This window comes from Pseudophryne corroboree, chromosome 2 (genome assembly GCF_028390025.1).
Source record: "Pseudophryne corroboree isolate aPseCor3 chromosome 2, aPseCor3.hap2, whole genome shotgun sequence".
Classification (NCBI taxonomy): domain Eukaryota; kingdom Metazoa; phylum Chordata; class Amphibia; order Anura; family Myobatrachidae; genus Pseudophryne; species Pseudophryne corroboree.
This window is the reverse complement of record NC_086445.1, coordinates 754,097,324-754,111,553: the sequence shown is the minus strand read 5'-3', so window position 1 is coordinate 754,111,553 and position 14,230 is coordinate 754,097,324. Positions and strand designations below refer to the sequence as shown.

General features: G+C 46.9%; 1 protein-coding gene across 1 annotated transcript in view; it reads right to left on the bottom strand.

The window, feature by feature from the left end:
* SYCP1 (synaptonemal complex protein 1) overlaps positions 1–14,230 on the bottom strand; it is a 1,049,791-nt gene that overhangs the window by 708,790 nt on the left and 326,771 nt on the right. Inside the window, exons 5-6 of the mRNA XM_063955446.1 lie at positions 6,617–6,781; positions 4,529–4,596 (exon numbers count right to left, since the gene is read on the bottom strand). Of these exons, the coding sequence (XP_063811516.1) occupies positions 4,529–4,596; positions 6,617–6,781 (233 nt within the window). The remainder of the gene's footprint in view (positions 1–4,528; positions 4,597–6,616; positions 6,782–14,230) is intronic.

Genomic DNA, 14,230 nt, shown 5'->3' with positions numbered 1-14,230 from the left:
GAACAGCGAAACTCAGGTACGCCTGATGAGGGGGATATATGGGGACATGAAGGTATGCGTCTTTTATGTCCAGTGACACCATAAATTCCCTCCCCCCCCCCCCCCCTCCAGGCTGGAGAGAACTGCCCGGAGTGATTGCATCTTGAATTTGAACTTTTTTTAAGTACAGCCATCCGGTTTTGGGACCACAAAGAGGGTTGAATAGTACCCCTTCCCCTGATGAACTAGGGGAACCTCGACAACCACTTGTTGTCGACACAGTTTTTGAATTGCAGCTAAAACTATCTCCCTCTCTGGGGGAGAAGCTGGGAGAGCCGATTCGAAAAACCGTCGAGGAGGCACGTCTTCGAATTCCAGCTTTTAACCCTGGGATACAATTTCCCTTGCCCAAGGATCCACGTCTGACTGAACCCAGACCTAGCTGAAGAGTCGAAGAAGTGCCCCCACCGGCGCAGACTCCCTCAGTGGAGCCCTAGCGTCATGCGGTGGATTTAGTAGAAGCCGGGGAGGACTTCTGCTCCTGGGAACTAGCCGTAGCAGGCAGTTTCTTCCCTCTTCCCTTACCTCTGGCGAGGAAGGAAGAGCTCCGACCTCTTCTGGACTTATGCGACCGAAATTGCGGCATTTTCTTTTGCTGTGGGGAAACATAAGGTAAAAAAGTAGATGTGCCCGCGGTAGCTGTGGAAACCAGGTCTGCGAGACCTTCCCCAAATAAATCCTCACCTTTGTAAGGTAAAACTTCCATATGCTTCTTTGAGTCGGCATCACCCGTCCATTGGCGGGTCCACAGGGCTCGCCTAGCAGAAAGGCTCTCGAACCTAGCAGACCAACGTCTCTCTGAGCGTCTCTCATATATAAGACTGCGTCTTTAATGTGACCTAAGGTCAATAAAATGGTATCCCTATCCAGGGTATCAATGTAAGCTGACAAGGTATCTGTCCAAGCCGCAACAGCGCTACAAACCCAAGCCGACGCTATTGCCGGTCTGAGCAAGGCCCCCGTATGTGTATAAGTAGATTTTAAGATAGTTTCCTGTCTGCGATCAGCAGGATCCTTGAGGGCTGACGTGTCTGGAGACGGTAGCGCCACCTTTTTGGACAAGCGCGTTAAAGCCTTGTCCACCCTGGGTGAGGATTCCCACCGTAACCTGTCCTGCGCAGGGAAAGGATACGCCATAAGAATTTTTTTGGGAATCTGCAGTTTCTTGTCTGGAGTTTTCCAAGCCTTTTCAAATAACGCGTTCAGCTCATGAGATGGGGGAAAGGTTACCTCAGGTTTCTTTTCCTTAAACATGTGTACCCTCTTGTCAGGGACAGAGGGGTCATCTGTGATATGTAAAACATCCTTTATTGCAATAATGATATAATGAATACTTTTGGCCACCCTTGGGTGTAACCTCGCATCATCGTAGTCGACACTGGAGTCAGAATCCGTGTCGGTATCAGTGTCGGCTACTTGGGACAGGGGACGTTTTTGAGACCCTGAAGGGCCCTGTGACACAGCCAAAGCCATGGATTGACTCCCTGTTCTATCCCTGGACTCTGCTTTGTCCAACCTCTGATGTAATAAAGACACATCTGCATTTAAAACATTCAGCATATCCAGCCAATCAGGTGTCGACGTTGCCGACGGAGACACCACAATTATCTGCTCCACTTCCTCCTTAGATGAGCCTTCCGCTTCAGACATGCCGACATACGCGTACCGACACCCCCACACACTCAGGGATATATCTATATGGATACAGTTCCCCAATAAGGCCCTTTGGAGAGACAGAGAGAGAGTATGCCAGCACACACCCAGCACTAACTGACACTGGAAACAAAATTCCCAGACCAAACAGCGCTTTTATATAAATATATAAATATACACTCACTGCGCCAATCAAAAGTGCCCCCCCCCCCTCTTTTTTGCCCTCTGTCACCGTGTTCAGCAGGGGAGAGTCTGGGGAGCCAACTTCTCTGCAGTGTGCTGTGGAGAAAATGGCGCTGGTTAGCGCTGGAGGATCAAGCTACGCCCCCTCAGCTGCGGGCTCCGGTCCCGCTCAAATTTACTATACTGGCAGGGGATTATATAATATACTGCCTCCGCAACCTATATATATATGAGCCAGTCCCTAGAGGTTTATTATTGCTGCCCAGGGCGCCCCCCCTGCGCCCTGCACCCTTCAGTGCCCGCTGTGTGTGTTGTGTGTGGGAGCAATGGCGCACAGCGTTACCTCAGAGAAGATCTGAAGTCTTCTGCCGCCTTTGAAGTCTTCTTTCTTCTTATACTCACCCAGCTTCTATCTTCCGGCTCTGTGAGGAGGACGGCGGCGCGGCACCGGGACGAACGGCGAGGGTGAGACCTGCGTTCCGACCCTCTGGAGCTAATGGTGTTCAATAGCCTAAGAAGCAGAGCCCATCATTTAAGTAGGTCTGCTTCTCTCTCCTCAGTCCCACGATGCAGGGAGCCTGTTGCCAGCAGTGCTCCCTGAAAATAAAAAACCTAACAAAATTATTTTTCAGAGAAACTCAGGAGAGCTCCCCTGTAGTGCACCCAGTCTCCTCTGGGCACAGGATCTAACTGAGGTCTGGAGGAGGGGCATAGAGGGAGGAGCCAGTGCACACCCATCTAAAGTTCTTTATAGTGCCCATGTCTCCTGCGGAGCCCGTCTATACCCCATGGTCCTTACGCAGTTCCCAGCATCCTCTAGGACGTAAGAGAAAAGAAATAACTTGGACTGGCCCACAGGGGTACAGGGGAAACCACCGGTGGGCCCCACTGCCTGGGGGCCCACCTCCTGCTCTAAGGATTAGGTTCCAGACTTTGCACTTGAATTATACATTATACATATGTTACCTTATACTGGACTATGGTGTATTTTCTACAGTGCATTGCTGTTATTACTCTGTTACATTATCATGCATGCAGCAGATGAATTTACTGTATATATTTATGAAGGGGCCCAGACGTTGCACTCTCTAATGGTTAGTCAAACTAATGAGGTGGCAGGCCACACACCTTCTGAAGACTAACCACACCCCTAAACATGGGCCCCTACCATTGCATTCCCCCGGTGGGCCCCACATGTCCCAGTCTGACCCTGGGAGTGCCAATACCAGAGGAAGGAAGTCTTGCCTTCCAGTGTACAATATAAATATACACATATTTCCACAAATATAGTGGAAAAAGAACATTGGTAGTAAAATTAATTTAAATAAACCCACACAATTAACATGGAGTATAATTGAAGTTCTTAGCACACATTTGCGCAAATATGCGGGCCCATGTACCGCGGCCAGGTGACTTCATCACATGGGTTCCTAACATTCCTAATACTATCACATTCTACAAATTTAATTGTGAGGGTTTCTTTTAATTATTTTTAATATCAGTGTTCTTAGTGCTAAGAGTGTGCAACTGCATCTCTCTTCCTCCAGCATAATTATGGGAATGCACCAACAGCTAGGTAAGTACAGGGCTGGTACAAATGTGAGATTCAATATGAGATGGAGAAGTAGTATAATGCCAAGCAGGAAAAGGAGACTGATGAACTCCAAAGGAAAGAGACTTCCTGAAAAGGGTAACAAAGTGCCAAGGTTGTAGACACCAGTAGGCTATGGAAGAAATGTATCAAACTTTCTAAAGAGTGGAGAAGTGGACAAGTGGAAAAGTTGTGCATAGCAACCAATCAGATTGCAGCTTGCATTTAACAAATACAGTCTATAAAATAATAGGCACATATTGTTGTATGTATCAGCAGGTTTGCAGAATCACTCATTGAATGGCTTCAGTACGAATTACCGGCGGCCCGGATGCCGGCCATCAGTATACTATACCGACAGCAGCATCCCGGCCACCAGAATGCCAGTAGCAAGGCGAGCGCTAGAAAGCCACGCTGCGAGCACGGTGGCTCACTGTCACTGCACTGGACACCCACAGAGGGAGAACAGCCTGTGGTGCCGGTATTCCGGCAGCAGGATTTCACCACTAGTTGGGATTCCGGCGTCAGCATTGTGACCGTATTTTAACCGCTTCCCCATTGAATAGCCCCTTCTGCACTATAGTGTATGACATACAAGTGGCTGGGTAATGGCAGCCTGAGCAGCAGGAAGTTACACACAACACATGCTCACACCGTCTGGGAAGAGGATTCATCTGGAGTATTAATACTAGACCTGATATCTGGATGAACTGTCGGTAGGGAAGGCACGATTACAGGTACTTTATACAGCACAACAGCAAAAGGTACAAGCTCAGATGGCAGGAATAGTTCAGACCAGGTCCAGACCCAGTGACAGCTCGTGACATGGTCAAGAAATTAAGGAAAGCCATTCCAGATCAGCAAGGAGGTAAGTAAACACCACAGTACAGCAAGTTTCCACAAGTTTCTTTGCAGCTAAGGAACTCATTGTTTATTTACTGGTGTCAGAAGTCTGAAATTACTATAATATTGCTTATTAGCAGTTTTAGAGCAGATTTAATAGCACAAATCAAAAGTTATTCATTTGTCTATAATTACAGATATCTTTAAAGTGTAACTTACTGGTTTATTAAATCTTCATTTTCAAGTATCACATCTTCCAACTTTAATCTCAAGTTTTCATTTTCAAACTAAAACACCAATTAGTGAGAAAAGCAGTTCTAAAATTAGCAGTGTTCAAAGATTATGTTAAAAAAAATTTCAGTGCTTCAGATAAATACAGTTATGATCTTATAATTAATGTTTTACACTTATAATGCCCATCTTCATACACAGAGATAAAAAAAATCGAAGTGATCCCTAACAACCCACTGCAGATAACCCCTGTACAAGTTAAACAGAATACACATTGGGCCTAATTCAGACCTGATTGTAGCATAAAATTTGTTAGCAGATGGGCAAAACCATGTGCACTGCAGGGGAGGGAGATAAAATGTGTATAGAGAGTTATGGTGCCCATACACTTGTGAGATTATCGGTACTATCCTTCGATTTCGACCACATCTGCGAGAGAAATCGAAGGATTGTATGCACATTTAAGGTACCTTTCGACGCGATGCGCGGGCACGCCGGTCGAATATCGCGTCTCAAGATATTATGTGCTGCACATAATATTTCTCGCATCGCAGTGCGATCGCATGTGGTTTTAAACCCACATGAGATATATCGCACTGCGATGTGCGATGGGCACCCGCCAGGAGCGGCCAGAGGCCGCTCCCACTCTGCGGTGACGTGCCCATCATGTGATTACCATGCGATCTATCGCATGATCGCATAGTAACCACTTTGGCAGTTCAGGTGCGATTTGAACTGCCGGTGCGATGCCCCGCGATGTCGCTTCGTGGGGAATCGCACAAGTGTATGGACAGCATTAGATTTGGGTGGGTTATATTGTTTCTGTGCAGGGTAAATACTGGCTGCTTTATTTTTACACTGCAATTTAGATTTCAGTTTGAACACACCCCACCCAAATAACTCTCTCTGCACGTTATATCTGCCCTCCCTTCAGTGCACATGGTTTTGCCCATCTGCTAACAAATTTGCTGCTGCGATCAACTCTGAATTAGGCCCATTGTGCAAGTGTGTATGCATTTGCTGATGCAGTGTATCACTGCCCATCGGATCGTCTGGCTACACATCGATCTGATGTGTAGCTGGACTTAGGTAATGAAACAGAGAGACAGACACAGTTGGACACACTGTTAGCCTTTTTTTTTGCACTATAGCCTCTCTATTTAACTTAAGCCAGGTACATACTACCCAGTAAATGCTGCCGATAAGATACACGCTCAGTATCGTAGCGCACCCATACACAATGAGCAATATCCTGTTCAGTGTGTACATTCTTTTTATCTCTACAATGGGATCGGAAGATGGGGAACAATACAGCATGTGTAGCAAATATTATATCAACCTCCAGATCTGACCATTGCAGAAGTATTTGAAGCCAATTATCGGCTGATGGTCGCAGTGGTTTTCAAAGGCTGCGTCTTCAGACACAGCACTCGGATCTTGCAGATGCATGCAAGAGACTTCTATCTCCTACAGATACCTTCTGTTGAATTTGCATCGGAATCAGTCCAACGGTACCCTGAATGTGCATTTCAGAAAACCAGAGAAATAAAGAGAATTACATAGCGTGTTATATCATAACAAATGTAATACAATGAGATAAACACGCTATAGAAATGATGAAATGCATAGTAGTTGTACCATTGGACAGTATTGGATTACCCCAGACTGCACCTCCTGGGACCTAGAGGAGCAATAGTGTCTGCTCTGCTATTTACAGCCACCTCCCCTCCACTTTAATGGCTAACTTACTTTCAGGGATACTGTATGGGGACTCGCTGCGGGGGACTGCCGGGATTCAGAATGGAGGGATGCCACTGTTGGTATACTGACAGGCGGCATACCGTCTAGCGGTACTACGTATGTATTCCATCTGAATAACATGGTAGAATTAAAGTATGGTTTCCCCGGGGGGGAAGGGAGCTATCTAACAAGATGTAATTTTACCAAAGAAGCTAAAGACAACAAAGTTCTCCTTTAAGTAGTAAAGTTCTCCATTAAATATGCTTAGATCGTGCACAGCTACCACATTCTATTATAGAAATGAAATTACATATATCAATTGTTCCATTTACTCACTTGTAACTCTTGTATTACTTTTCGTTGAGCATCGATCATCTTTCTTTTTTCCTGAAGCTTTGTATCTTTATCCTTCACTTCAACCTCTACAACAGACTTCCATTTCTTAATTTTTTCTGCCTCTCTAAGAAGCTTGGAGTACAGCTGATTAATTGACTCAGAACTCTATTCAATAATATACAATGTAAAATACAATTTAAAAGCTAACATTTATAGAGATTCGCAAAAGATCTAAATTGCACTTTGCTTACTGGAAACTACCAAGATGCTCAAACAGAAAAATGGGTTACAGAAGATAATGTCAATCAAGCTGAAAGATAAGCAGTTGCATAGTAATTAATGTGATTGTCTTTTTCATAACTTGTGGATCTGAATAAAGACAACAAGTTTTTTTCTAGATGTACATGTGTGTTGGATTTAAGATTAATAATTTTGGGCCTCATTCAGGGTTGATCGCAAAACCAAAATCTTTCTCTAATGGGCAAAACCATGTGCACTGCAGGGGGGTGTAGATATAACAGTTAGATTTGGGTGGGGTGTGTTCAAACTGAAATCTAAGTTGCAGTGTAAAAATAAAGCAGCCAGTATTTATCCTGAACAGAAACAAAATAACCCACCTAACTCTCTCTGCACATGTTATATCTGCCCCACCTGCAGTGCACATGGTTTTGCCCATTAGAGAAAGAATTAGCTTTTGCAATCAACCCTGAATTAGGCCCTTTGTACCTAAAGTTTTGGTATAAGGCCAGAGGTTCTCAAATGCGGTCCTCAAGACACCCCAACGGTCCAGGTTTTAGATATAGCCATGGCTCAGCACGGGTGGTTAAATTACATTGACTGGGGTGCTAATTATGTCACCTGTGACAAACATGGATAAACTTAAAACCTGGACCGCTGGGGTGCCTTGAGGACCATGGGGCAGATGTATTAACCTGGAGAAGGCATAAGGAAGTGATAAACCAGTGATAGGTGCAAGGTGATACATGCACCAGCCAATCAGCTCCAATATGCAAACTGACAGTTATGAACTGACTGGCTGGTCCGTTTATCACCTTGCACTTATCACTGGTTTATCACTTCCTTATGCCTTCTCCAGATTAATACATCTGCCCCCATGTTTGAGAACCTCTGGTATATGTACTTTAAGTTCAACCCTCACTCCCATGTTAGCATTCTGTCAGTCAGCTGCAGAGGAAGATTTGATGCCACCCAAATTTTTTGATGCTGGTTAGTCCCACCTCCCTATGTTGATATTTTACCAATATACACAAAGTATGATGATAGGATAGCTAAAACAATCATTTGACGCATGTAGCCTGATAGCAGTTACTGTGACTTTACTGCCCTCTCTACCTAATGGTGGGCATACACGGTTAAGCTGCCCAGACACCTAAAGATTCATTGTCCGATCTGGCTGGTTGGAAGGAAAATCTGGTAAGGGATGGGAGCAAATGACAATTGACCATTTGCTCCGAAATGCCGGACAACTGACAAAAATGGTCGTTCAGACAAATTGGTTAAATCAAATGGATTTAACCAATTTGTCTGTTTGACCATTTTTGTCTGTTTTTCAGTGTTTGGGAGCAAATGGTCAAATGTTATTTCTCCCATCCATTACCATATTTTCGTTCAAAACAGCCAGATCGAACAATAAATCTTTAGGTGTATGGGCAGCTTTAGATAAATGATTGTCAGACCGACAGACATATACGACAGCCTGACACTGATCAGATTTCATGGGCATATGCCTGTGAGATATTTCAGTGTATGGCCACAGGATATCTGCGTACCTCACCTGGGGAGGAGACATATCCCTGTTCCTTCGCTGTGAAGGAACAGGGGAAATGTTGATTAGTTTGCTGTAGCAGTACATACACTCTTAAGGCCCATACACACTAGACAAGAAAATAAATATATCGCTCAGAAGGGCCACTCTGAGTGAGATCTTTCACAATCTCGTCTAGTGTGTACACTCAATGTCTTTAACGATACGCGCTCCAGCGCACAGTTAATTACCCCCTCCCTCGTATGAACATGTACAGATGAGGGAGATCCTCGTTAACGACAGCCATGCATCATGGGCATCGTTCCCCCCACCGCCCCCCCTGACATCGCTCCCTTCCACGCTGGCATCGGCAAGTGTGTATGCACTTGCCGATGCTGGCACCATGCCGGGTTCCCGCCGCTGCCAATATTGGCGTCGGTGGGGGATTGTCTAGTGTGTATGGGACTTTAATGCTGCCTACTTGCAACTTGAAAAATATTGCATCACATGGACATACTGTACGATCTGACAGTACAATTATCTGGACAATCTTGCCAATAATTAACAGCATTACCTCTAAGAATCTATTTAAAAAAATAATTACAAAAATACGTAAGAGCTGTTGAGAATGTTTGCCAACACCAAAAATAAATTGTCTGCTACCAAAAAAAAATAGGATTTTAATACCTACAAGTAAATCCTTTTCCCGTTGTCCATAAGAAATATTGGGGACACATTAGTACGATGGGTATAAACGGGATCCAAAGGAGCCAGGGCACTTTAAATTTCTTCAACTGGGTGTGCTAGCTCCTCCCCTCTATGACCCCTCCCACAGGCAGGCATAGGTAAAACAGTGCCCGAAGGAGAAAGGACATACTTGAGAAGGAACTAAACAACAAATAGTGGTGAGATTCATAAACCAGCACACCACAACAAAACTTGACCAGCAACGGCTGGCAACGAACAGTAACAGCTGAACAGGTAACCATATGAGATAAACAGCAGAAAGTCACCGCACAGAGGCAGGCACCCAATATCCTTTATGGACTACGAGAAAAGGATTTACCGGTAGTTATTAAAATCCTAGCATCCATAAGGGATATTGGGGACACATTAGTACGATGGGGATGTCCCAAAGCTTCAAGAACAGGCAGGAACATGCGGAGACATCTGCAGCACCGCCTGCACAACTGGGTATCCTCTTTGGCCAGGGTATCAATCTTGTAGAACTTCACAAAGGTGTTCTTCCCCGACCAGGTAGCTGCTCAGCACAGTTGCAGAGTCAAGACTCCACGGGCTGCGCCCAGGAAGATCCCACCGATCTTGTAAAGTGGGCATTCAGAGACTGTGGAACAGGTAAAGCTGCCGACACATAGGCTTGCTGAATAGTGAGCCTAAGCCAACGAGCAATGGACTGCTTTGAAGCAGGACAACTCTTTTTCTGTGCGTCATATAGCACGAACAAGGAATCGGTCTTTCTGATCCAAGCCATCCTTTTGACATAGATCTTCAAGGCTCGCACAGCATCCAATGCGTCCGGAGGAGCAGAAGCGCCAGAACTCAATGGGATCACAATAGGTTGAATCAAGTGGAACGCAGAGATGAACTTCAGCAGGAACTGCTGCCTAGTCCTGAGCTCCGCTCTGTCTTCGTAAAAGACCAAGTAGGGACTTTTACACGATAAGGCCCCCAATTCTGAGACACGTCTAGCAGAAGATAGGGCCAGCAACATCACCGCCTTCCACGTGAGGTACTTGTCTTCTACCGTCATCAGAGGTTCAAACCAGGAGGACTGTAGAAAAGTCAACACCACATCCAAATCCGAAGGTGCCGTGGGCAGTACAAACGGAGGTTGTATGTGAAGCACCCCTTGCAAGAAGGTCTGAACTTCAGGCAACACAGCCAACTTCTTTTGGAAGAAGATTGAAAGAGCTGAAATCTGGACTTTTAGGGAACCCAACCTTATGCCCTTATCCACACCAGCCTGCAGGAAACGGAGTAACCTCCCCAAGTGGAACTCTGCATGCTGATATGTGTGCTCCTCGCCCCAGGTGACATGTCTACTCCAGATACAGTATGATGACAGTGTCTTGACGTCACAGGCTTTCTGGCTTGCACCATGGTGGCAATGACCTTCTTGGAAAGTCCCTTATGAGCTAGGATGTTCCGCTCTACTTCCATGCCGTCAAACGAAGCCGCCGTTAGTCCAGGTAGTTGAACAGTCCTTGCTGAAGAAGATCCCTTCTTATTGGCAGAGGCCAAGGGTCTTCTACGGACATGTCCAGAAGATCCGCGTACCAAGGTCTTCGGGGCCAATATGGGGCAATCGGGATTGCCTGCACTCCTTGAGGTTTGATCCTCTTGAGCACCCTTGGGATCAACGGCATCGGAGGAAATAGATAGAGGAGCTGGTAAGGCCAAGGCGACATCAGTGCATCCACTGTACTCACCTGAAGGTCTCTGGTTCATGAGCAATAACAGCGAAGTTTCTTGTTGAGGTGAGACACCATCATGTCGATCTGTAGGCATACCCACCTGTCGATGATCTGTTGAAACACCTGGAGGTGTAGTCCCCACTCTCCCGGGTGAAGATCGTGACAACTCAGGAAGTCCGCTTACCAGTTTGTCCACACCCGGAATGAAGACTGCGGACAGCAGTCTTGCATTTCTTTCTGCCCAGAGGAGAATTTTTGACACCTCTCGCACACAGGCCCTGCTTTTTGTCCCTCCTTGTCGACTGATGTATGGCACAGCCATGGCGTTGTACCTGGATCGCATGATCCCTGAGCAGAGGAGAGGCCTGAATCAGGGCATTGTAAATTGCCAGAAGTTCCAGAATGTTGATTGGAAATAGGGCCACTTGGGCAGACCACCTTCCCTGGAACTGCGCCCCTTGAGTGACAGCTCCCCATCCTCTCAGACTTGCATTCATCATGAGGAGGATCCAATCCTGAATCCCGAAGCGTTGACCTTCCAGGAGATTGGAAGACTGTAGCCACCACAGGAGTGAAATCCTGGCCTGGGGTTACAGTTGTATCATCCAGTGTATCAGAAGATGTGAACCGGACCACTTGTTCAGGATATTCAACTGAAAAGGTCTAGCATGGAACCTTCCATACTCGACTGCCTCGTACGAGGCTACCATCTTCCCCAACAATTTTATGCAAAGATGAATGGATACTTGAGCAGGTTGGAGAACCAAGCAAACCATTTCCTGGTGTGTTCTCGCTTTGTCCTCTGAGAAGAACACTTTCTGTGCTACAGTGTCCAGTAGCATTTCCAGAAACAGGAGTCGCTGATTTGGCTTCAGGTGGGACTTCTATAGATTGAGGATCCACCCATGTCGTGACAGAAGTTGGATAGTGCGATCTATATGGAGCAATAGAAGCTCACTGGAACTCTTTTTTATCAGGAGATCCTCCAGGTAAGGGACTATGTTGACCCCCTGGACCCGGAGCTGGAACATCATTTCTGCCATCACCTTCATGAACACCCTCGGAGCCATAGGCAGGCCGAAGGGTAATGCCTGGAACTGGTAGTGATCGTTCAGCAGGGCAAACCTCAGATAGGCCTGATGAGGAGGCCAAATCGGGATATGGAGATAGGCGTCCTTGATATCCAGGGATACCAGGAATTGCTGTTCTTCCAGGCCTGCAATCACTGCTCTCAAAGATTCCATCTTGAACTTGAAAACTTTCAGGTTAGGGTTCAAGGACTTTAGATTCGAAATGGGTCTTACTGACACATCCGGTTTTGGCACTACGAACAGATAGGAGTAGTAACCCTGTTCTTTGTTGTCGTAGTAGCACTGGAACAATGACCTGGTACCGAACCAGCTTGTTGATGGCCAGCAGCGTAACACGTGTATCCTCTACAGCTGGTAAGCTTGATTTGAAAAATCGTTGCGGAGGAGCACAGTCGAACTCCAGCTTGTATCCGTGAGAGATGACGTCCCTTACCCAGGCATCCTGGCAGGAACTTTCCCAGATATTGCTGAACTGGCGCAACCGAGCTCCCACCTCGAGATCCCCTCGGGGTGGGCGGGCACCATCATGCTGAGGCTTTAGTGGAAGCTGAACTGGTGCCCTGTTCCTGAGAGCCGGCAACGGCTGGTTTCTTAAGCTTACCTCTGGTGCCTCTAGCTGCGTTGGAGGCCCCTCTGGCCCTAGATCGAAATCTGGTGGACCGAAAGGACTGAGTAGATAGTCCCGGATAGGTACGTCTAGCTCGCGGGGCCCCTGAGGGAAGAAACATGCATTTTCCAGCAGTAACCTTAGAGATCCACGCATCCAATTCGCCCCTGAAGAGCCATTCCCCTGTATGGATCCTATGCCCGCAATCCACTGACGCAACCACAAGGCCCTGCGTGCTGACACTGCCTGTCACGACCTCCCGTCAGCATCAGCCCTCAGTTGTGACAGTAAGCACTGACCTAATGAATCTGGCCGAAGACCAAGACCAAGCGACCAGGCCAATGCAAGAACTGGCAGCCCGACTTGAACATCAGGAGGCTGCACAAGGCCATGTTATCCGCTGTCTCCAGGACCTCTCCTCTCGGCTGGACGGAATCAAAATGACCCTCTGTGGCTCAGGGGCGTCCAGTGTGCCGACTGCAGTACCTACAGTGGTAACCCCACCCACCATACCCATTTCTGTTCCACGTCTCCACTTACCGACTCCAGCGAAATTTGATGGGTCCCCAAAAGCTTGTAGGGGATTCCTCAACCAGTGCAAAATTAATTTCGAGTTATAACCTGGCAGTTTCCCAACTGACCGCACCAAGGTTCCCTACATCATCTCCCTCCTCAGTGGCCCCGTCCTTGACTGGGCATCACCCCTGTGGGAGAGATCGGATACCATGCTGTCCTCATTCACAGACTTTGCGGCAACATTCAGGCGCATCTTCGACGAGAGAGATCGTGTAACCTCAGCCTCTTCAGAGATTCTCCGGTTACGCCAGGGGACACGACTGTTGGGCAATATTTAATACAGTTCCAGATTCTGGCATCAGAACTTTCATGGAACAATGACGCTTTGTATGCAGCCTTTTGGCATGGCCTATCTGAACGTATCAAGGACGAGCTCGCTACCAGAGACTTGCCTTCAAAGTTTGATGAGCTCATATCTCTATGTACCAAAGTCGACCTGCGGTTCCCAAGTCTTCTACTGCTCCTCCTCCTCGTCAACCATCTCCACCCAAGGACGAACCCATGCAGATAGACCATTGTCGTCTATCTCCGGCAGAGCGTAGAAGACGTCTTTCTGAGCGCCTCTGCCTGTATTGTGCTGCACCATCTCACGTTATTAATGCCTGCCCCAAGCGTCCGGGAAACTCCAAGTCCTAGCCCGCCAAGTAGAGGGTCGGTTAGGAGTAATGCACTCCTCTCCATCTTCAAGTGATTGTAACCTCCCAGTCTCGCTTTAAGTGGCTCAGCGCACTAGGAACATTATTGCCCTGTTAGACTCTGGAGCAGCTGGGAACTTTATGACTGAGGAATACGTCAAGCGTTGGTCCCTATCCACCAAGAGACTTTCGTCTTCCATATCCTTGACTGCCGTGGATGGCAGTAGGATTTCCGATGCAGTCATTTCCTCCAAGACTCTACCTATCCGTCTGAAGGTAGGAGCTCTTCATTCAGAACTAATTTCCTTTTTGGTGAAAGACCACTCATCCTGTGGTTCTGGGCCTCCCATGGCTTCGTCTGCATAACACCCAGATTGATTGAAGGACGACTCATATCCTGGCATGGGGTTCCTCCTGCTCCGAGACTTTCCAAAGTGCTTCCAGTTTGTTCATCATCCTCCAAGTCTTCCGATGTTCCACCTCCTCCATATCAAGACTACACTGA